Source organism: Elgaria multicarinata, chromosome 2 (assembly GCF_023053635.1).
Source record: "Elgaria multicarinata webbii isolate HBS135686 ecotype San Diego chromosome 2, rElgMul1.1.pri, whole genome shotgun sequence".
Taxonomy (NCBI): Eukaryota; Metazoa; Chordata; class Lepidosauria; order Squamata; family Anguidae; genus Elgaria; species Elgaria multicarinata.
Window position 1 is genome coordinate 11,903,567 of NC_086172.1, and position 24,612 is coordinate 11,928,178.

The 24,612-nt window shown below is 41.9% G+C and overlaps 1 protein-coding gene across 1 annotated transcript in view; it reads left to right on the forward strand.

Moving 5' to 3' along the window:
* The first annotated feature begins 339 nt into the window (after positions 1–339).
* Positions 340–24,612, forward strand: part of PLEK (pleckstrin) — a 35,391-nt gene continuing 11,118 nt past the window's right edge. Inside the window, exons 1-5 of the mRNA XM_063118532.1 lie at positions 340–454; positions 13,415–13,570; positions 19,369–19,550; positions 23,053–23,144; positions 24,341–24,525. Of these exons, the coding sequence (XP_062974602.1) occupies positions 374–454; positions 13,415–13,570; positions 19,369–19,550; positions 23,053–23,144; positions 24,341–24,525 (696 nt within the window). The 5' untranslated portion in view covers positions 340–373. The remainder of the gene's footprint in view (positions 455–13,414; positions 13,571–19,368; positions 19,551–23,052; positions 23,145–24,340; positions 24,526–24,612) is intronic.

Consider the following 24,612-nt stretch of genomic DNA (forward strand, 5'->3'; position numbering starts at 1 on the left):
TGGCGAAAAGGTAAGATTTTCAAGCCTTCTGAAAGGTCAACGAAGAGGTATATCCTCTGGGGAAAAGTTCCGTAATTTGGGAGCTACCACTGAGAAAGACCAGCTCCTACCTTTTGTGGTCCAGACTTGATGTTAGGATGGATCAGAGACCACAGTCTCAGAGCGCAGTTGATTAACAGGCTCTCTAGGACCCGGACTGCCGCAACGTTCTTAACTTCACATTTGACATTTGGTTCTGCATTTCCTTTTTCCGGAAGGAGAAATGAGCATGCTTTCATATGATTAACGATCAGAGGAACTTGTGAAAGTAACGACTACATAAAGGCATCTTGCAAAACCCCTTTCATTGTCAGAAGTATTTGGATTCTGTGAGATGCGAAAGAACAGCGCAAGCATGGAACAGGGGCCTGAGCGGGAACCCAGGCGTATAAGAGAGGGATACTTGGTGAAGAAGGTATGTGCATGCTGACAATTTCGGCTAAATGTTTTTCTGGAGGGAAAGGTTTTTTCAAACAAAGGGGAACGGTATTAAAGGCAAAACTGAAGTACTTTGGCCACATAATGAGAAGACAGGATACCCTGGAGAAGAGGCTGATGCTAGGGAAAGTGGAAGGCAAAAGGAAGAGAGGCCGACCAAGGGCAAGATGGATGGATGATATTCTGGAGGTGACAGACTTGACCTTGGGGGAGCTAGGGTTGGCGACAGCCGACAGAAAGCTCTGTCGTGGGCTGGTCCATGAAGTCACGAAGAGTCGGAACCGACTGAACGAATAAACAACAAAAGAGCTTCCTATTCTTAGTTGAACTTGTAAAACAAAGAGGTATAACCTTCATCCAGGAGGATGGGACATTTATACAACATTTATTTATATAAAAAGTGTCATTTGTCACTGTAATGCTTTCAAATATCTGAAATAAAAGAGTGGCATTTATTCTCTGTGGGCACCCAGTGGTTTAAATGCTGGTGGCTTTAAACATCTGCATCTATTAAATACAGAATTGGGTATGTTGATGTCATTTCTATCCATTTCTTTTTCATAGACTATTCTCCCACAAAATATTTTTGTGGGAATGGGTTTCGCTTTCTTCAGTATTATGTATGTTGTTTGTGCGTTTTATGGAACAGTTTTTTTAAAACTTTGCGTACTGTATTTTAGTGCTTTAATCTTTGTAAAACACCCAGAGAGCTTTGGCTATGGGGATGTATAGAAATACAAATAATAATAATAATAATAATAATAATAATAATAATAATAGCCATCATCACCATCATCATCATCATCATCAAAAGGCAGCATGATTTGACAAAGCCCAACATGTTCATTTAGAAAAACGGCCATGACTGAGAAAAGAGAAATAATAATAATAATAATAATAATAATAATAATAATAATAATAATAATAATAATAATGTGTTGCTACTCTGAACTCTAGGATGACATTATCAGTGATCTTTTCCATCAACAGGTACTGTGTGGAGAACATTACAGAATGATAACTAGGAGCAATTCATGGTATTTCATCTCAGCGGGGAGATTTTGTTTCTTCCCTTGGTGACTGATGGCCAAATAACTCCTCAGCATAAATAAGAAAGGGGTGATTTAAACCTGCTTTAAACTGGATGCAAAGGGTTATTCCTAGGAAATCTACAATGATCCAGGATTAGACGGAATACAGCTGCTGTGTTTCCTGTAAATAGAATCTTAGAGGGAATAAACCCAGGGCCTAACTACATGTGGCATTGATGATGCAATTATTAATCACTGTGTGTGTTTTCCCCTTCAAATAAATACCCACCAGGTACATAGAGGAGAGGGACTGTTATTGTGATTGCTTCCCTCTTCAGCCAAAATCTTTGTGAAAATTGCCCTCCCTGCATGACAATTAGCATTAGGGAGAAAGAAAATCCCATTACCACCAATGGGAGGTTTTGTTCCCCTAATACTAAGTGTTTCATGGGGGGGGGGGGGTGGAATTCATGGAGAATGCAAATAAAGATGGAAGGCTTAGACCTCCCCATCCCAGGTGCTGCATCTTGATAATAATTCCTACCTCCCCACTGTATCATGAGTAATGGAACTAAGTGAAGAGACCAAGGGCGCCTTTACATTAAGTAGGGTGACCACATGAAAAGGAGGACAGGGCTCCTATATCTTTAACAGTTGCATAGAAAAGGGAATTACAGCAGGTGTCATTTATATATATGGAGAATCTGGTGAAATTCCCTCTTCATCACTACAGTTAAAGTGCAGGAGCTATACTAGAGTGACCAGATTTAAAAGAGGGCAGGGCACCTGCAGCTTTAACTGTTATGATGAAGAGGAAATTTCACCAGGTTCCTCATATATGCAAATGACACCTGCTGAAATTCCCTTTTCTATGCAACTGTTAAAGATACAGGAGCCCTGTCCTCCTTTTCATATGGTCAACCTACATTAAGGAGAAATTGCTTTGCTTACTCGGGATGTTTGTGCTTCCTGCTTTTTAACGCAATTGTTATACACTTCATTATATGGATAGAGAGGGGTGACCACATGGCTTGAATGGAATACTTCCCCTCTGTTCAGTTCCATTCAGACAGCGCCATCTAGTGGCAGAAGACTCCACTTTTTTCAGATGTTGCCACTTTAAAAGTAGTTCTTTTCATGACAAATTTTCCAACAAATGTCGCGGGAGACGTCCTGGTTTTTCATAATGGTGTTTAAAAGACCTGCAAACTTTTCTGAGTGGCCAATCATGAACATGCAATAAATTGGTCATTTAGAAGAGCTCTTGGGGTGTAGTAAAGGAACAGGAAGTGCTTTAGCATTCTTCTGTCCGGCGAGGTGATGTTTGCCCTGTCCTGGACGGGGTTGCACTCCCCCTAAAGGATCGGGTCTGTAGTTTGGGGGTGCTCTTGGATCCAGAACTGTCACTTGAGGCACAGGTGAACTCAGTGGCAAAGAGCACCTTTTATCAGCTCAGGCTGATATACCAGCTGCGCCCTTATCTGGACAGAGATAGCTTAGCTACAGTTATCCATGCTCTGATAACCTCTCGTTTGGATTACTGCAATGCGTTATACGTGGGGCTGCCTTTGAAAACGGTCCGGAAACTTCAACTGGTGCAAAACAGGGCAGCAAGGTTATTAACAGGGAATGGCCGGCGAGATCACATTACGCCAGTCCTTTTACAACTTCACTGGCTGCCAGTCCAGGTCCGGGCCCAATTCAAAGTGCTGGTATTAACATTTAAAGCCCTAAACGGTTTGGGGCCAGGTTATCTGAAGGAACGCCTCCTCCCATATGTACCTACCTGGACCTTAAGATCATCTACAGGGGCCCTTCTCCATGAGCCCCTGCCAAAGGAAGTGAGGCAGGTGGCTACTAGGAGGAGGGCTTTCTCCGCTGTGGCACCCCGGTTGTGGAACGAGCTCCCCAGAGAGGTCCGCTTGGCGCCTACACTGTACTGCTTTCGTCGCCAGCTGAAGACCTTTTTATTCACTCAGTATTTTAACACTTAATTTTAACTTAAATTTAAATTTTACTGTTTTAACTCTGTATTTAATCCTATATCAACTTTGCTGTGTGGTTTTATCCTGGTTGCGCTTTTTATACTGTATTTCGTAATTGTGTTTTAAACTGTTGGGTGTTTTATTGTGGTTTTAATTTTTGTGAACTGCCCAGAGAGCTTCGGCTATTGGGCAGTATAAAAATTGTAATAAATAAATAAATAAATAAATAGCATTTAATTTTTAAAAACACACAACATGATTGCTAATTGTGTTGTTCATGTCATCCCATCGTAAGCAACATGTGTTGTAAGGCCTTGTCACACCGCAAACCTGTTAGTACCCAAATACGATGTTTTTGTCAGGAACTGATGGGCTGGGAGACTGTCTATCCGTCTTCTTTGCCCCATGGCGGTTGCGCAGTGGGCCTGAGTCGGTTATACGATGCAGCTGCTGACCTGCAGCCACTGAGGAGCTTTTCCCCAAAGCTGCACCTTAAAAAAGTCAGGGACTTAACCTGACTTTTTCCTTTGAAGTGAGGTCACCATAGCCCTTCCACCATGTGACCTCACTTCGGCATCAAGCCGGTGTGATTCTGAGGTGGATGACGACCGCTGATTGGTCGCCGGAAGCCAGGAAGAGGGCAGGGGACGAGCTTGAGTACCCAGATGAGCAAAGGAAAACCCTGCGCTCCATCCTGCATGGAGATTTCCCATCTTCACTACGCAGCAGCAATACTACGGGGTTTCAGGGGGAAGCAGCGGCGAAGCAGTGCAGTAGGATGAGATGGGATGGATGCAACTCAATTGAACCTGAACTTGTGGGTAGGATTCAACCCCCTCAACCTCCACTCCTCTTCACACTAAGATGGGCACACTTGACATCCAATGAAAGTTCCCTATGTGGGCATTCTCAGGGAAGAGAATGGGAAACCTTGTGAATACAGAACTCTGGATCATGGTCTGTTATTACAAAGGGGAATGGAATTAAAATTCAACAAAATTAAGCTAATGAGAGCCGGGTTGATTAAAACCAATGGCGTGCACCAGCTAAAGTAAATGCAATGCTTGATGGGTAGGAGAACTCTAAAACGGCGGACAGGAAGAGCCCAGACCACAAGGGAAACTAAATTGGGCTGGGGAGGAAGCAAAATTGGATTCTTAGGTACTGAAAAGGGATCTGTCAAAGCAGAAGCATTTCTGGTGGTGGGTGGGGGGAATTCTAAGTGCCTTTACAGCAACAAAAAGAGCAAAATATGTGACATTCACTCCATTTTCTTCCATAATGTTATTTATTATATTTATTTATTTATTTATTGCATTTTTATACCGCCTAATAGCTGAAGTTCCCTGGGCAGTTCACAGAAATTAAAACCATTCAAAGTATAAAACTAACGGTATAAAAAAAATGATATACAATACAATATAAAAGCACAACCAGGATAATGTTATTTTCTTTTTTAAAGAAAATTTATACCCCGTTGAGTGGAGACTAAAACCCTGATCTCCCGAGTCCCAGCTCAAAATTATAATCACTATACCACACTGGCCCTGTTCAGACAACATGCTAAACTATGATAGTTAAGCATTCTGAGCTAAACATTATGGCTTAGCATGTCGTGCGAACTATTCCTAAACATGGTGGCTACATAACCATAGTTTAAACATGCTCACTAACCACTTGCTGCAAAAGGACTAGTGGCTTATCCATGGCTTAGCATGTTGGCTGAACTGGCCTAAAGGCTCACACGTTATACAGTAATCCAACCTGAAAGTGGCTAACAGTGCAATCACAGCCACGTCTACCTTGAAGTAAGTCCCACTGAGCTCACTGGGACTTACTCTCAGGTAAGTGTGTATAGGATTGCAGCTTAAGGCATGAATGTCTGAGGCTACGGTTGTTTTCAGATGAGACACTTACCATATTGCTGCCCTGGCTTAAAACACAGAATTTTCGGGGGGAGGAACTGCTGCTAACTCTCCCACGTTTCCTCACTACTTCTTCCATCTTTTTTCTTGCCACGGTAAATCCATTCAGGAAGAAAAGATGGAGTCGCTGGAGACCTTTAGATTGGGAGCTCTTGGAGCCACCCATCTAGGAGATAGAGGTGAGGGCCGCCTTCCTCAACTTGATGCCCTCCATATGTGCCTGGCTGGGCATGCTGGGAGTTGTAGTCCAACACATCTGGAAGGCACTGAGTTGGGGAAAGCAGCCCTAGCTCAGGACTGCTGTTGTGGGAAGGCTTTTTCACCAGGAGCACGCTGGCTATATGGGCTTGACTAACCAGGAGAATATATATGGCAAGTTTCTCTAAGGTAGGGTGACCATACGAAAAGGAGGACGGGGCTCCTGTATCTTTAACAGTAATGTAGGAAAGGGAATTTCAGCAGGTGTCAATTGAAGAGTGTGAAATTCCCTCTTCATCACAACAGTTAAAGCTACACTAGCTATAGTAGAGGGGCCAGATACAAAAGAGGGCAGGGCTTCTGCAGCTTTAACTCTTGTGATGAAGAGGGAATTTCACCCTCTTCAATTGACACCTGCTGAAATTCCCTTTCCTACATTACTGTTAAAGATACAGGAGCCCTGTCCTCCTTTTCATATGGGCACCCTACTCTAAGGCCACAGCTGGACCTAAGGTTTATCCTGGGATCATCCAGGGTTCGCCCTGCCTGAGCACTGGATCCCCTGTGTGTTACCTAGATGAACAGGTTTGACCCCTGGACAATCCAGGGATAAACCTTAGGTTTAGCTATGGCCTCAGTCTGACAGATGGGATAGCTAGGGGAAATACATATTTCTAGGCATGCGTTGTAACAGACACAAGAGGAAGGAGAAGTAACATTTTAGGGAAGTTACATGCAGGCTACTCCTTAATTTTCTATCTCTGCCTTTCCCGTGGCCCACTAAAACAACCCGCATTATTCATCTGGCAAGAACTTTTGCCTTGGTTCTGCACTTCGACAGAGTGAAAGAATCTGCTTCGGCCACAAATGAGACTTCACTAAGATTTGTTTGGCTTCAACAACTGCCCAAATCTTTCCAGTCTACCTGAGAAAATAAAGCAATGGTCACAGAATTAATTCTTGTCACAGAATTAATTCTTCTAAATTTGAAGGGAGTTATTGATAATTGGTGAATATTTCTGTTTGTTAGTTTATTTTATTTATTTATTATTGCATTTATATCCCACCTTTTTTCCTGTTAAGGAACCCAAGGCAGCATACAGAATCCTCCTCCCCTCCATTTTATCCTCACAACAACAACCCTGTGAGGTAGGTTAGGCTGAGAGTCTGCGACTGGCCCAAAGTCACCCAGTGGGTTTTCATGGCTGAGTGGAGATTAGAACCTGGATCTCCCAACTCCCAGTCCAACACTCTAGCCACTACACCACACTAGCTTGAAGAAATGTATATCCTGCTTTACCTTAAAAACAAAGAAACACCGAAGTAGCCAAACAATAAGGAAATGATACAAAAACAAAGATAAATAGAGAAATTAATCAGAGAGACAGTAAAAACAGTTTTTTAAAGAAGTCGGCCAACTAAAAACTATGAGCAATACAGAAACAAAACCACACCTTCCCCAAATAGGTACACTCCAGACGTTTTGGACCAGAACTCTCAGAATTCTTGCCTATTGGCCATTATGGCTGGGACTGATGGGAGATGTTCAAAACATCTGGAGGGCACCACCAAGTCGGCAAAGGCTGGTTTAAACACTGCCAAATAGAAAGATCTTTGCCATCTGGTGGAAAGCTAGAGAAGGACTGGTAACTGGGGAAAGAACAGAAAGAATAATGTTCACAATGAAGGGATATAAGACGTGGGATCCCCCAAGGATCGGAATTTGGACCAGTGATTCTTAAGTTGTTTAGAAATGATGCTGGTTTTAACCTATAAAACCCTCCCTGGCTTGGGACTGCAATACCTGATGGAACGCCTCTCCCGACATGAACCTACCCGTACACTGTGCTCAACATCTAAGGTCCTCCTCCGAGTGCCTACTCCGAGGGAAGTTCGGAGGATGGCAACAAGGGAAACAGCCTTTTCAGTGGTGGCCCCCCGACTGTGGAATGATCTCCCCGATGAGGCTCGCCTGGCGCCAACATTGTTATCTTTCAGGCGCCAGGTCAAGACTTTCCTCTTCTCCCAGGCATTTAACAGCATTTAATAGCGCTAAGTTTGTTTTTTAACGGACCCCCAGAACTGTTGTTTTTAAATGGATACTGTTGTTTTTATACTGTTGTTCTTATGTTTAAAATTTTGTATACTTTTAATGTTTACTGTTTTTAACTTTTGTAAACCGCCCAGAGAGCTTCGGCTATGGGGTGGTATATAAATGTAACAAATAAATAAATAAATAAATAAATAAATAAATAAATAAATAAATAAATAAAATCTAGAGTTAGGGGTGAGCATTGAGGTGGCCAAGTTTGTGGATATCAAATTATTGAAGGTGATAAAAAAGGACTGTGAGGTGCTCCAAAAGGATCTTTCCAAAATGGGGGAACGGGCATCAAAACACAAAACGCCGTTCAATGAACCTAAGTTTAAAGCAAAGGGGCAATCAGTTGTAACTTTGCATATACACTGATGGGGTCTGAGCTGACAATGGCTGACTAGGAAAGGGATCTTTGGGTTGTGGTAAATAGTTCAATGGAAATGTTGACCCCGTGTGTGTGTGTGTGTGTGTGTGTGTGTGTGTGTGTGTGTGGCAGCAGTGAAAAAGTTACATTCTGCATTAGGGGGTCATCAGGAAAGGTGTTGAGAATAAAAATGCCAATATTGTACAAATCTATGGTGTAACCACAATCAAAATATTATGTACAGTCTGATTGATACACCTCAGAGAAATAGGATTTGCGGGGGGGGGGGGGGCAATATTGAAGAGCTTGAAAAAAGTGGAGAGAAAAAACAACCAAAATAATCTGGAGCCTAGAACAGCTCCCCTATGAGGAATGGTTACATATGGGGAACGGTTACACATGGGGCTTTTGGTTTTGAAAAAGTTGAGGAAGGGACAACATGGTAGATGAAATTATGCATGGTGTGGAGAATGTAGATGGAGAGATCCCCCCCCTTACACTAAACCCAAGGATCCAATGAAGCTGAATGATGGAAGATTTAGGACAGACAAAAAGAAGGTCATCTTCATACAGTCTATAAAATGCCCACCAACAGGCGGTTTTAAAAGGCAAATTGCTGGTGGATAAAGTTATCAATGCCTACTGGTCTTGATGGCTATAATATGCACTCTCTAGGATCAGAGGCAGCAGGCCTAGGAAGGCCAGTTGGTCTGACCCACCAGGGCCCTTTTTGCTTTTAAGCATTAGTACTCTCACTGAGAAGGGCTTCTCCTGCGTCCCCTCCAAATGTACCACTGATCCTGCCAGGATACAGAGAACTTTTTCTGCCAATCAAAATACATGGGATTTGTAGACCAAACCATCTGGAAGGCACCAGGACACCTGACCCCAGGCACTATGCTCAAACCCAGAACTGTGCCTGTCCCATACTGATTTTTTTGTGCTGCTGTTATGCTAGCAGTGAGTGAGAACTGTGAATTAGATAAGAAGTAATTCTATTTATAAAACTTCTCATAACAAGGGATAGTACCTTGTGGTTTTGTTTCTGCAGTGCTTAGTTTGTAAGAAGAAAAATGCTGAGTTTGCTGCTTAAACCTGCAGGGAAATTATTATTATTATTATTATTATTATTATTATTATTAATAATAATAATAATAATAATAATAATAATAATAATAATATATCACCCATAGCTGAAGCTCTCTGGGTGGTTTACAAAAGTTAAATTATGTGATTTGCATGTACATTCTGCTTCTGAATCTCATGTGAGTACAGTTGTGATCCATCCGTGGTGAAGGGGAGGCTCTCTTTACAAGCTCAGGGACACTTTCTTGAATTTCACATATTTCATATAGTCCTCCTCCTGAAGCTGTAGGAGTGTCTATGGCTTCGGGAGGGAGACTTCAAAAAATCCTGTGGTCCCTGGGACATCTCTAGGGACCATAGGACTGCTCTCTGAAGCAAGAAGGATCTACACTAACACTTTATAACGGTATTGAAGTGCATTGACAACTGTTGGGGCCCAAGACACATTCCATATACTGTTTTCAAACTGCTTTCATAGTGTTTGATGTAGATCTGGCCTAACTTATCCTAATCACAAGTAATTACCATCTTCTGTCTTATAATCAGGGTATATACCGTTTTTAAAAGCCGGTTTTAAAGCTGTAGAGCTGAGCATTCCTGTTTTCTTAATATGTACACATGAAATTTTCCCGTGCCTTTGAAAAAAACCAAGAAGCCAGGATCGTGTGAGAAATTAAGCAACTAAGTGAATTGCTTCACGTTGTATACAGAGAACTGTGAGATTCTGAGTGACCACAAACTGTGTTCTAATCTAACGATTCTTCCACCATAACCAATACTCCTTCTTCTGAAGCTGCACCCACTTCTGCTATTCTTCAGACTATTACATGGATTGTTAATGTGCACTTGATGCAAAAAAATAATAATAGAATTCTCCAAGGTAATATAATATTGAAAGGGTCCAGTTACTCTTCTAATTCTAGGAATAGGCAACACATTTTAATAGGCAACACATTTAGTTCTCCCAGCCCCCCCCTTCAAGAACTTGGAGCCCCCACATAGACGAAGGAGGCAAGAGAAATCAGCGCATAGTTAAACAATGGAATTCAAGATGTGGTGAGGGCCACCAATTTGGATGGCTTTAGAAGGGAGCTAGACAAACTGCTGGAGTTAGAAGGCTATCGTAGTCCTGCTGGCTATGTGCTACTTCCAGTATCAGAGGCAGTTAGCCTATATACACCATTTGCTGGGGAAGATGGGTGGGAGGGAGTTGTTGCACCATGTCCTGCTTGTGGGTCCTTGGTCAACAATTGGTTGGCCACTGTGTGAACCAAGTGCTGGACTAGATGGACCCTTGGTCTGATCCAACATGGCTGTTCTTCTTATGTTCTTAGAAACAATCTTATCTTGGGGGACACTCACCAGAGGCAGCAATAGGTACTTTCTTGACCCTAGGAAGTATATTGATTGGCATTGCTGCTTGCTGCTATTGATGCTACGCAAGTGATCAGCTGTAAATTTTGCCACTCAGCCCAACCTGCAGACTCCCCTCCAGGCTTATTATGGCCATTGACACCACGGCTGCATGAATCTATCCTCCCTTCATTCTTTCCTTGGACACTATTTCTTTTCTTTTCTTTCTTTCTTTCTTTCTTTCTTTCTTTCTTTCTTGTTATTAATATTTTTACTGATTTTTTCCCCAAAAGGAAATCAACAACAGCATACTAAACTGATACTATCATCTGTTGACAGTATCTCTTAGACTGTTGGCAATGCCACTAACAATGACAAAAATTCCCCTTCAAAATTCATTTCCAGCACATCTCAAAATACCCCCTTTCCCCTTTTTAAAATCGTTTTATTTGCAACACAAAAGTAACAACAACAAGCAAAGCAAAAAAGGTGGAGGGGGAAAAATTCATCTCATGCAACGTATGAATATACAGTAATCTAGGGTGACCATATGAAAAGGAGGACAGGGCTCCTGTATCTTTAACAGTTGCATAGAAAAGGGAATTACCGTAGGTGTGATTTGTATATATGGAGAACCTGGTGAAATTCCCTCTTCATCACAACAGTTAAAGGTGCAGGAGCTATACTAGAGTAACCAGATTTAAAAGAGGGCAGGGCACCTGCAGCTTTAACAGGTGTGATGAAGGGGAAATTTCAGCAGGTTCTCCATATATACAAATGAAACCTGCTGAAATTCCCTTTTCAATACAACTGTTAAAGATACAGGAGCCCTGTCCTCCTTTTCATAGGGTCACCCTACAGTAATCATTAACATCTCCCTTGATATAAGGAAATGAAAAAGACAAGAAAACACAAGGGGGGGAAGGGTTAACATTTTCATTTTAAATATATAGATGAATATAAGTAGTCCATCTATAAAAATAAGCATCCGTATGACTTTGTGTTGAATACAGGTTTGTAAATTACACAGCCAATGTCTTTATTGTCTTGCATCAGTGAGAGGGAATCAGGACACTTTGACAGTTGTGGGAGATATGCTCAAATGTAGCAAGAGTAGTAAGATCTTCAACCCGTTCAGTGATAGGTGATAGGGGCTTTTCTTTCCAAGCTTTGAGTAGAACTCTCTTTGCAACTATAAAGGCTCTCAGTATCCACTTTTGCTGTCCATCTGTCAAACGGTGTCAAATGGTACAAACGGTGATGTACATTCACTATTATCACAAGTTTTTCAAGAACCAAATTTATATGAGCAATAACTTTCAGCCATTCCCACAATATACTCAATGGCCCTGTTCAGAAGACACCTTAAACCACAGTTTTAACCACGGTGAGTAAGGCAAAAAGCCTTATTCATCGTGGTTAAAGCCGTGGTTTGAGGTGTCTTCTGGATGGGCCCAGTGGGTCATTTCATGAGTCGTTCCTTTGTTAGCATCTATCAGAGCTAGCCAGCATCTTCTTAGGAAGCCTGGGTAGTGTCTAATATATGTGAAACATAATTTTTGTTGAAAAAGCCTCCATTTAAAATTTTAATGTATTAAATAGTACATATGGAGGTGAAGGCAACTTTGGATTGATTAAACTGTATAGAGTTTAACTGTATAGAGCATTCCAGTTCCTTATTCCATTCGTCTCTGACCATCTGAACATCTACTTTACTATTTTAAACATTATGTTCCTACGTTGCCCATTTTATGAAGTAGTAAGAGATAAAACACTGGGTCAGATTATTGCCAAATTCACGGGTTCTGAAGCAGAATATATTTACTCTCTGCTGGTAGATTCACTTCCTTGTGTAGCTATCAAGTGGCCATTTTCTGATTCTTAAAATGAGGAAGAGAAATATATCTATTAATCTTGTCAGACATTTTGCTAAATTGTAGTTTAGGATTAGTTTTAATATCAGCATTGTTTCTATTATGGCCATAACGACAAGTAGACATGCAGGTTTTTATCATTCTGTTTGCATTAGTAATTAATTGCTGTTGCTTTTATGTATGCTGTATATATGCTATATTATTCTTAAGTGCCTGTTTTGAGTACCTGTGTAATGACTTTTGGTTACAACAATAAACTAAACTACTACTACACTCCAAAAGACTTTTAGAGTCTTTCTGCATGAAGCTTTTATTGTGCACTCAGGATACTTTACTCATGGTAATTTGCAGGTACTTTACATGACGCTGTCATCCTCCAGGGCCTCTCCCATGCTTTGCAACCATTATCATGATTTTTCCCTAATGAGGAAAATCTAATATTATTTAGAAATAGCAGAATGAGAGTCTCCTGTAATTGCAGAATTCTGCTATTTCACACTGGAAAAAGCGTGTGCAAAGGAGCTGATCCTAATCCCACAAAGAACCCAAAAGCAGAAATCTTGGTAAAGGTGTGGGATAAAAGTCTCATGTAGAAATGCCCTTATTAGACAGCTATTGTAGGTTTAACTTTCTGCAAGGAACCAATTAATTCCTCTAACAGTGCGGGAGGTGCTGAAGTATCTCGGAATATCCTTGGTGAACAATTGCAATCCTCACTGGACTCATGTTCGTATACAATTCTCTTTCCAACAAGTAGCTATTGTATATTGATCCACCCGTTTCCAAAAAGGACTCCATATTCCTTTAGGCACCTCTAACTGAAGATCCTCATTCCATTTATTGATATTCCCTGGTTGTTCATATTTATGTTCAACAAGATAATCGCTTTAAGGTTAATGCTGTATTTTATATTGTCTTTTAGAATCTGTTTGTAAGGGATTGGAAGGTACAACTTTATAGATTGTCCCTTCTGTGCTGTCACAGGATGCATAGATAATGTCATCTTAATTGGTTTGAATGCAGGGTAGCATGTTTAACAACTGGAAACCAATGTGGGTAGTTCTGTCAGAAGATGCAGTTGAAGTCTTTAAGAAGAAGACTGACAACAGTCCTAAAGGAATGATTCCTCTAAAGGGAAGCACCCTGACAAGCCCCTGCCAGGATTTTGGTAAAAGGATGGTGAGTATATATGTCTTCTCAAGTACCCTGACGAAAGCAGGTAGAACATGAGAAACACTATGCTGGGTCAGACAATAATAATAATAATAATAATAATAATAATAATAATAATAATAATTTGTATTTGTATCCAACCTTTTGCCCAAAACTGGACCAAAGGTCTATCTAGTCAAGCATTCTGTTCCCACAGTGGCCAATCAGATGCTTGGAACTGCACAAGCAGGAAATGAATGTAATAGCACCCTCGGGCTCATTTATCCCATAAACTGGTGTACAGATGCATACTGCTTCTGATACCATATATAGACATCAAGACTACTAGCCATTGATGAAGGGTGTGCTCTCAAGCTATTCATTTTAACAATTTTAACAATTTTAACAATTTTAGTCATGATTTTGTCAGATCACACCAGCTATATAAGCTGCTATTAGTCTCCCAGGTGATTGGAGAAGACCAGGGGAAGTTGTATAAAAAAAACAGTGTTGGTAGTTTTCTTACCAAGGGCAAATACTGGACACTTGTTCAAAGGGTCACCTTATTATGGACATCCACATGGAACAAGGTTCTTCTTATTTATTAAATTTATATACCGCCCCATGGCCGAAGCTTTCTGGGCGGCTTACGAAGTCCAACGTGTAGGTAGAGTATCTTTTGACAACCCATTCCTTGTGGTTCTTCATTGGAAGCAAGCAAAACAAGAATTCAGCAAGATCTCTGTAATAGTGTGCCTGGGTTCCCATATCTTAGGGTGACCCTATGAAAAGGAGGACAGGGCTCCTGTATCTTTAACAGTTGTATTGAAAAGGGAATTTCAGCAGGGGTCATTTGTATATATGGAGAACCTGGTGAAATTTCCTCTTCATCACAACAGTTAAAGCTGCAGGAGCCCTGCCCTGTTTGAAATCTGGTCACTCTAGTATAGCTCCTGCACCTTTAACTGTGGTGATGAAGAGGGAATTTCACCAGGTTCTCCATATATACAAATGACACCTGCTGAAATTCCCTTTTCTATGCAACTGTTAAAGATACCGGAGCCCTGTCCTCCTCTTCATATGGTCACCCTACCATATCTGAAATGTTCATATTATTTGAGTTAGTGACAGACTGAATGGTAGATGGGACTACCTGTTCTTCAGTTAGGAGGAATAACATCAGTCTGAAAATGTGATTGTTGCTAAACTATAGGATTACTCTAAGGGATGGGAATATTTCAAAATCAGCAACCAAACCAAAAATATACTGGTTTTTAAGTGACTTTAAAATGTTGTAGTTTGATTTGGGTTAGCATTAGTGTGGTTCTCAGGGCACAGTGCATTAATTACCATATGAGAGGGAACCTTGGTTCATGTATAGTGCAGCTCTCTAAACAACATTTTTCTCCCAAGCCATCTGGGCAGTTGGTGAAAATCCCACAATGGTACCTGAAAATCAGCTCACATCAATTTCAGACTACACCTCCTGCTCCAACACAAAGTGTTTGGTACAATAATGTTGCTGCTCTTCACAAAATACGAAACATTTTAGGCAGGGCTGTGCAAAAGCCTTGGATGAGGCACAAACCCAAGGTGAATCTGGGCTGCTTTGGAGATATTCAGACTGCCTCCAAATATGAGGCGACTTGGGTCTGAAGCAGTCCATGGCGAAATGGGATAGTCCTAAGGCATTTTTTTCCCTGACCAATTTTTAATCACCCACAAGCATTTCCAAGTGCTTCAGAAGTGGAAAAATACCAGCAGCCAGAGGCGGAGAAATGGGTAGTTTTGTGACTTGACTGACAACTGTAGCTTCCAACCAAGAATGAGTTACTAGGCTTCTCCTTTTTTACTTCCAGTCACAGTTTTGGGAGGGACATTGACAGTGTTATCAGAATCTGTGCCAGTGTATTCTCTGTTTGTGTGACTGGCAGAGATCAGGACTTTGGTGCCTGCTCAGTCGGCGGGTGGCACCAATTCCCCACAACCTGATCAAGCTCCCCCAGCACTTTCTTTTTGGCTGCCAGTACAAAGAAAGTGTAGCATCAACTAAAGGTGGTGCCCTCTTGCCAGTAACTTCTAAGGCCATAGCTAGACCTAAGGTTTATCCCTGGATCGTCCAGGGGTCAAACCTGTTCATCTAGGTGACACACAGGGGATCCAGTGCTCAGGCAGGGGTGAACCCTGGATGATCCCAGGATAAACTTTAGGTCTAGCTGTGGCCTAAGAGGCCTTCAGCTCCAAGCAGCCAGGCAAGTAGCCTAGCAGGTCCCAACTGATTTTGCCACCTCTGCCGATTGTTCTCACAGAGTTGAAAGTAAAGCCACTCTGAAACAAAAAGAAAGAAGGACTGACACCCACCCTGTGACTGAAAGAACAGGGTGCGGCGTGCTCTGGGGACTTTAAAGGAAGAGTTTTAACGCTCTTAAAATAAAGCCAGAGTGATGAGTTGCGTTTCTGAGCTCTGAAACAAAGAGCAAGAAGAACCTTCCGCACCTCTGCTTGGAAGACCGGGGTGTTGGTGGTCTGAGGGATTTTTTAGCAGGAAGGGTTTAGTAGTTTGCACCAAACAGTACTCTAACATTTATGAACGTGTGTGTATGTGTGAGTGTGTGTTCGCAGCCACATATATACACATAATAATAATAAAAAAACCCAGCAAATTGTTCACAAACCCATGGGGGTGGAGGAGGGGATCAGAAACGCATCCCTTAACAAACAGCCACCACCACCAAAACTTGTACAAACCCCTGTACCTATCCTTCTGAAATTTGGGAGGGAACTAACAGGGGCACCTTTATATTTTATGTCAAGCTAATGCAAACTGCCCACAAAACCACAGAAAGGTTAAGGCATTCCTTTTAAAAAAAAATCTTCTCAAATTTAAAAGCATCAAGCACAAAAAGCCTCCCACCAATCTGGTTGAGTTTGGCAGACTTCACTCCTGCATATTTCGTCTAGGCATGCCCCCCCCCCCAAAGTTCTAGGCATTTTTTGTTGTTCCCATTGTTCTCAATGGGAATGACATCTGAGACTTTAGAAAACATTGTTTGTACTTCTGGTCCCACAAGTCTGCTCATACCTCCCTCTTGTACACAGATGGTGCCATTTTGGTAGGGTGACCATATGACCAGATTTGCCCGGATCTATCCGGGGTTTTGATGGCAAATCCGGGTGGGGGAGGGGAAATCCGGATTTTTCCAAAGGACAGCTCTAATGGGAATTAACAAAAATGCTTATAACTCCATCAATTTTTAAGATAAAGACATGAAACTTGGCACAATAGTAGCTCTTAGGAAGGGCTTTAGTCATACCAAATTTGAAACAGATCCGTTCATCCATTGATTTTTTAGGATTTTTTTAAAAAATTGAGGTTTTAAAATTATTATTTTAAAAATTGTCATTTTTAAAGTTAAAGAGATGAAACTTTGTACCATGATAGGATTTAGGTAGAGCTTTAGCCACACTAAATTTGAAACAGATCCATTAATCCATTGATTTGTTAGGAATTTTTAAAAAATGAGGTTTTAAAATTATTATTTTTTAAATTGTCATTTTTAAAGATAAAGAGTTGAAAGTTGGCACCATGATAGCTTTTAGGTAGAGCTTTAGCCATACCAAATTTAAAACAGATCTAGGGTCAGTAGCAAACCCTTTTAACAACAACAGCAGCTTGCAATGAGTGAAGATACGGTCAGAAAAGATATTTGAAGGAAGGGGAGAATGTAACACATAGAGTATAGCAAAAACTTCAAAGTACAGCAAAACCTACAAAAGTAGGAGTGAGTGAAGTTAATTTCAGATACACTGAATCTCTCACTTGTTCTTTATTTCAGTGATGTTAACATTATGTTATGTACAACAGATTTGTCTTAAATGTGTGCTGTAAAATCAGACATGTGACCAAGGCTATGTTCGGGTGGGCACGCCCCCTTGGTATTGGACACGCCCCCTTGGGGGCGACCATGTTGTCCTCCTTTTTGGTTTCCAAAATATGGTCACCCTACATTTTGGTCACCTTAGGCTCAGCACTTGGGGAAAGAGTTCATTGCTAGGATAATCCATTCAGAGTTAAACTTTCAGATGTCTGAGGTTGCATTGCTATAATCTTAGGCTGACATTCTTGAGAATAAGCCCCACTGGGGACCATTTGGCTTCCTTCCGATTGAACATATATAAAATCAGACGGCTGGTCTTCCAAAATTAGGACAGATTAGTCCAGTGTTTCCATTCCTGCAAATTCTGTAGTAGTCAGAGCACACCCAGTGCCTTTTCAGATGTCAGTTAAGGCCAGTACCTCTTTCAGCCACTGGACTGGATTACGTTTTGGAGAACCTATAAGGGGCAACATTCCAATGGTGGGCAGGGCCTGGAGGAAAAAGGGGTGGAGCCAAAGATCCCAGCATATGTTAGCTTAAAGGTCTTAGCACCACTAACAGCCTTAGGAGAGGCATTTCAACCCCTTTTAGAATTGGGGAAAAGCACCGAACCATCAGTGGTTGGGGAAGAAGGCGTGGCCACCTGGGGCAACCTGGATTTGACCCCCCCCCAGGCCAAAAGCAGCTTGTAATATGCTGGGATCACTACAACTTTCTAGAAAGAGCAAACTGGGTGGAATGTTTTTATAATTTCCCCCCTCAGCTTTGGAAGACAATGGCAGCTTCATAATTCTCTTAAATATTATGTGGATTGTGCTAGTTCCCTAGCCTAAGGAAATATGATACTTGGCTTCTAGATGTTGTACATTAATAATAAACAAACATTAATGTTTTCCTGATTATTTCAATATCACATGTTCAAGCTGCAAGAAATTTGAACAGCTGATCAGGGTTTGTCAGTTATTATCTGTTCCATACGAGTTGCCCGTTGTTTCCAAGCTTGCTGAGTTATTGTATTTTGACTGCAACCCCACTGACTTGGAAGTAAGCCCCATTGAACTCAATGAGACTTACTTAGGGTGACCATGGGCCCTTCCACACGTCGTCCCCAGAGCGCATCTATTCGACCCCGGTGCACTCTGAGGACGATCGTGAAACTTGCCTGTAAAAGAAACGACAAAAAGACATCTTTCCCAGCTTCCTGCTTCCCGGCCGGCTCGGAGAGCTTTTTTTGAAGAAGGTGGGAGAGAGAGCTTCTTCCGCTCTCTCCTCCGCCTTCTTCCACCGAGCTATCCGTCCAGGGAGGGAAGCAGGAAGCTGGGTAGTGGCGGCGCGGGCACGGAGGACGTCTTTTCGTCGTTTCTTTTACAGGCAAGTTTCACGATCGTCCTCAGAGTGCACTGGGGTCGAATAGATGCACTCTGGGGACGACGTGTGGAAGGGCCCCTGATGAATCTGGTCAACAGAGCAGGGTTCCTGCAGCTTTAACTGTTGTGATGAAGAGGGACTTTCACCAGGTGCTGCATGCAGACAAATGACACCTGCTGAAATGCCCTTTTCTATACAAATGTTAAAGATACAGGAGCCCTGTCCTCTTTTTCATATGGTCACCCTAACTTATTTCTGAGCAGACATGTATAAGATTGTGCTTTTAGTTGATTATTAATGTTAATTTGATCCTGTTTAACTTTAAAATCTATACCAATTGGGTTCTAGACACCCTGGTGAGTAAGCAGGCAAAGTCCAAACAGGTAAATATCACCACAGTCTAAAACGTACTTTGAAAATCATTAAATACTTTATTTAAGAAAATTACTAATAATTAAGGAAAGATAGCATGGTTACATCATTGTGCGATTACATTATCAGCAGTGAAGGAGAATGTAACATAAAAATAGTCAGGTGAGAAATTAATGTTAACCATTGTGAAATCTGTTACTATTTTAGTTTGTCATCAAACTCACAACTTCCAAACAACAAGATCACTTCTTCCAAGCATCTCATCTTGAAGAGAGAGACGCCTGGGTGAAAGACATCAAGAAGGCCATTAACTGCATTTTGGGAGGTCAAAGATTTTCCCGGAAATCTACCAGGAAGTCTCTCAAGCTTCCTTCATCCATCAATCTGAGGTTTGTTAAAAAGTTCACTTTAGTGAATTACAGAAAGGAGTAGAGAATTGATGTGCCCAAATCTATCCTGTAGTTAAGCGTGCTCCTGAACACCCCAAAATGGACCTCTAGAGAATAATACTGAACAGGGAAGAGATGTAGGAGTAATTACACATGGCACGTGTAAAATAGCCCTGATGCTGTTTTATTCTGTTATTGTTTTCCTTTATTAAAAACAGCTTTGGAAGATGGAAATTTGAATCGGAGGGAAGGTGGTCAACAATGCTATCTGGTTTTCCTTTCTTTCTTTTACACATTTCTCCATCACTCGGAAGCTGCCAGCCAGCCTGCGTTTCCCGATCTGAAAAAGCCTCGTGGGAAGAGTTATCTCATGTGTCTTCCTCTGGGCTTTAACCAAAGGACTGGAAACTGGGGAGGCAGCAGACTGCCAGAGATATGATTGTACAATGAAATAAAGGGCCCTCACACGCAGCCCTCATAACTAAGCACAAGAACCCTGCACCACACACATGAGAAATTCCACAAAATTTTATTCTCCTTTGAAATGGTTTTTGAAAGCAATTTCTTTTTAATCATACTGAATGAAAAAAATGCAGAAACTATGTTTGACTACGTTGAACAGATTTTCTTTCCTGGCTCCTCCACTTCATTTTAGAAGGCAAGGCCAGGTATCAGTTATAGAAATAAAAATAGTTGTCAAGCGTGTCGGGTGCTTGCCCAGGCTTCAATTATGCAGTCTAAAATATGGTTTGAATAGCAGGCCGCGTGTGCGGTGATGCAAACCCTGAGCCATTTCACAACACATTGAACTATGTGCCCTTCTTTTTGAACCACCAACTTACCATCCAGATTTGACTATGTAAGTCAGATTTAAGGTGCTGCCCTCTACCGAGGCCAGATCAACACCTTGGCCGGATCTACACTAGTCTTATGACGTTGCTAGTGTCCGTTTCTAATGTGGTTCTCTGTATCACGGGGCACACTAGCGTTACTTACGTTTAGCTGCAATGGTACTTCAGGTCACACTGTTCAATCCTTTCCGTTCTTTCTCTTTTCTGAGAGTAAGCAGAGCTGCTGGGTTTGCTCCGCCCACTGCCTGCCTCGTTCCTAGCCAGCAGTCCAGGGCAATAGTCATAAGCACACACAAACTCCCTCCCAAAACGTCTTAACACAAGTCCCAGGAAATAGCCTGAATGCATAGGAGCCAGCCACTTTGCTGAAGCTAAGAAGGTCAGGGTTTGGATGGGTGACCAAACTGAAACGTTTTAGCAGCGCAGAAGGGGAGGCCTGTTTTTGGCAGCCCCAGCTGTTGAGATTATTTCAAACACACCATTGAAGCCCCGCTGGTTAGAGTTTTGGACTGGTAGCAGAGACCCGTGTTAATTTTCCTGCACGGAGCTACAGCGATCCTTTGCTTACCAGAAAGCGATTTGAGTGCTCCTCAGCTCCTTTGCAAAGAGGGGGGAAATGTTAAAAAAAATCATAAAAAATCAACGGATGACCCAATTCAATTCAAATTTGGTATGCTTAAAGCTCTCCCTAATATCAATTACTGTGCCAATTTTGGTGTCTTTATCTTTAAAGCTTACGCAGATGTAAGCATTTGTTTAAAATCCTGCTCCTGCGCCCACAGCAGCGGCTCGGAATTAGGGTGAATCTTTTGCAAAAGGAGCACAATTAAGGCAGGATGCCTGGGAGTACTTCACAATAAAAGCAGATTCTAAGGTGGAAAACTTCTGAGTCCTTTGCATGCAATTGTCAGTGATTGCACAGTATAACGCTGGTGTGATAAAGATCCAACTGCTGTAGCAGATAAAATAGCAAACGGGGTGAAGGAAGGAGAATAGGAAGTGGGCGGAGCAAACCCAGCAGCTCTGCTACTCTCAGAGAAGAGGAAGAGGAAAATTACCGGTAGAAGGAGGCACATGGATCAGTGGCAGTGCTACAACTAAGCAACAGAAAGGGGACAACAAAATAGAACCAGTAAGTACAACTCATTTACAACGTTAGAGATACAGGGTCACGTGACGCTGTGTGTCACAGTAACCCATTCAAAACATTAGAATAACATCAGTTTAGATTCCCACCTTGTGTCAAATCATTATGAATGTGGAATAAAAAGCAGGAAATAACACTATGAAAACAGTAGATGGAATATGGATTGTGCCCCAACAATTGTCAGTGTACTACAATACCACTATAAAGCAGTAGATCTAGAGCGTCATCACACAGGGGAAAAATTGTGTTTGCTTACTGTTGCTTCTCTGCCAACGTGTTTGTCCCTCATTACTTCCTCTTTTGGAAGACGAAGTGAACAAAGTACTCGTGGCCCATTCAGCAGGCTGTTTTGATCCCACTGCTTCTCCGGCACACAGCAGGAGATAATGTCAACTTCCGTCTTTAAAAATGAGTCGGACTTACTGGGGTGTTTTTTGTCATGTGAAGAAGGCCAGGAGGGGCGGGAGACGTATGGGAGGCAGACATCATCGTGAGAGTGACCCGCGAAAATCCCAGTAACGAGAATGCGGTACCTTCTTACTCTGCTTGGAAGCAGTTCCCCAAAATATTAGATGGAGTATATTCCCTGACCAACTACCTAATATTTATTAACTAGCAATGACTAAGATCATCTTCTTGGCTCGCCGCTCTGACCATGTTACTCCACTTCTGAAATCTCTTCATTGGCTTCCAATTCACTTCAGAATCCAATATAAACTTCTCCTGTTGACCTACAAAGCTTTTCACTGTCTAGCTCCTTCCTATCTTTCCTCTCTCATCTCACACTATTGCCCCACTCGTGCTCTTCGCTCCTCTAATGCCATGTTTCTCACTTGCCCAAGGATCTCTACTTCCCTTGCTCGGCTTCGTCCATTTTCTTCCGCTGCCCCTTATGCCTGGAACGCTCTTCCAGAACATTTGAGAACTACAAGTTCAATCGCAGCTTTTAAAGCTCAGCTAAAAACTTTTCTTTTTCCTAAAGCTTTTAAAACGTGATTTTGTTCTGACTTTTATACTGTTAGTTTTACTCTACCCTGTGCCTGTTTGGTGCATTCTCTTCTCCTTCTTATTGTTTTATTATGATTTTATTAGAATGTAAGCCTATGCGGCAGGGTTTTGCTATTTTATTGTTTTACTCTGTACAGCACCATGTACATTGATGGCGCTATATAAATAAATTAATAATAATAATAATTTAATACTACATACAAAACATGTGCTGCACCAATTGTACCGTGTTGTCCTTACATGTTGCATGGTTGCTGGTTCATTCTTCTGTATATAAACTATCTGCAGAACACATGGCTGTGATATCCGGCACTATGATCAGTAGGCCTTTAAGCACATTAGACGGCCATTGTTTTGATGCATTTTCAGAAGGAAAGTAGGTCCTTAAGAGCCTCATGTAGTGGTTTAGGGCAGAGGACCAAGAAGCCTGGCTAATAATTATATTCCAACTCAACATTCCTTTCCTAATTATTCCCCATTCTTTTTTTCTTCACAGTGCTTTGTATCTCTCAATGAAAGACCCAGACAAAGGGATACGAGAAATGAAGCTTGAAAAAGACAAGAAAATTTTCAATCACTGCTTTACAGGTAGAGAGCTCTTACTTTCCCATTTAAAAAAAAACAACACTCATCGGAGTAAAACAGACACTAGAAAATGGAGTCACAATGTGATTCTCATTCAGAGAAGCAGTCAGATGTTTGTGGGACTTGACCATGGCCAGATCTACACCTTGTGACAAATCATTACGAATATGGAATAAAAAGCAGGATATAACACCATGAAAGCGGTATATGGAATGCGGATTGTGCCCCAACAGTTATCAGTGCACTTTATTATTATTATTATTTATTCTTATTTATTTATATAGCACCATCAATGTACATGGTGCTGTACAGAGTAAAACAGTAAATAGCAAGACCCTGCCGCATAGGCTTACATTCTAATAAAATCATAATAAAACAAAACTTTAGTACTGCTATAAGGCAGAAGTGTAGAAATCATTGCGAACCCATCATGGTAACGCCATATTTCTCTTGTGCATTTATACCTCATAGGACACACAATGGCCATAGCTAGACGGGGTGAAATCCCGGGGCGATCCCCGGGGTCATTCTTGAGCGTTCACATGATGCACAGAGGATCCTGGGATCAGGGAGGGACGATCCCTCCCTTGCCCTGGGATCTCGCCCTATCCTTTGAGCCTGGTTTTTCTGCAGTCCCAGGCTGATCCCGAGACTGTGGAACATGTGGCCAGGCATCTCACGGTTACTCGCGAGGAGCTGGGAGCCATGCATGGGCCACAGAGCTCCTCAAGAGTTCTACACCCATCAGGGGTGGGCTGGGGGGGGGGGGGAGTGGGGAACTTTTTTAAAAAAGCAACAACCCTACCTTTGAGCACACGAGTGCTCATGCGCATCTACTGTTTTCTTTAAAAAAAGAAAATGGCGGGCACAATGTCCTCTCCTTCTGAGGTCATCGCATGCCGCGTGTAAACAGAGGGGGGATCTCGCGATAAAAATATCGCGAGATCTTCACCCCTCCATCGCGCTAGAGCCGTAGTTCTAGCTGAGGCCAATGACTTTTGTTACAGTATTTTGGATAATGTGGAATAAAAGTTAGGAAATAACACTATGAAAGTGGCATATGGAATGTGTAATGTGCCCCAACAGTTATTAGTGCATTTCAATACCGCTATAAAGCACTTGCTTAGTGACTGGCAGTCCGTAGTGCTTCCTTTTGTGCTTCTGTGCTGACACACCTTGGTTTATTTCCTTGCAATCAGGTAGTTGTGTGATTGATTGGCTGTTGTCAAACAGTTCGATCCGAAATCGCCACGAGGGCCTAATGATGGCATCTGCCCTGTTGAATGAAGGCTATTTTCAGGCCGCTGGGGATATATCCAAGAATGCAGCTGAAGGCCTGTCAGAAAATTCCTTCCTTGACCACGAGGATGCCTATTATTACTTCGTAAGTGCTGAGGCACGGGGCCTCTTTGCAGGGTCACTAGAACATCAGCGGGAGAGTATGATGTTCTGACTGTCTGCAGGACTGAAT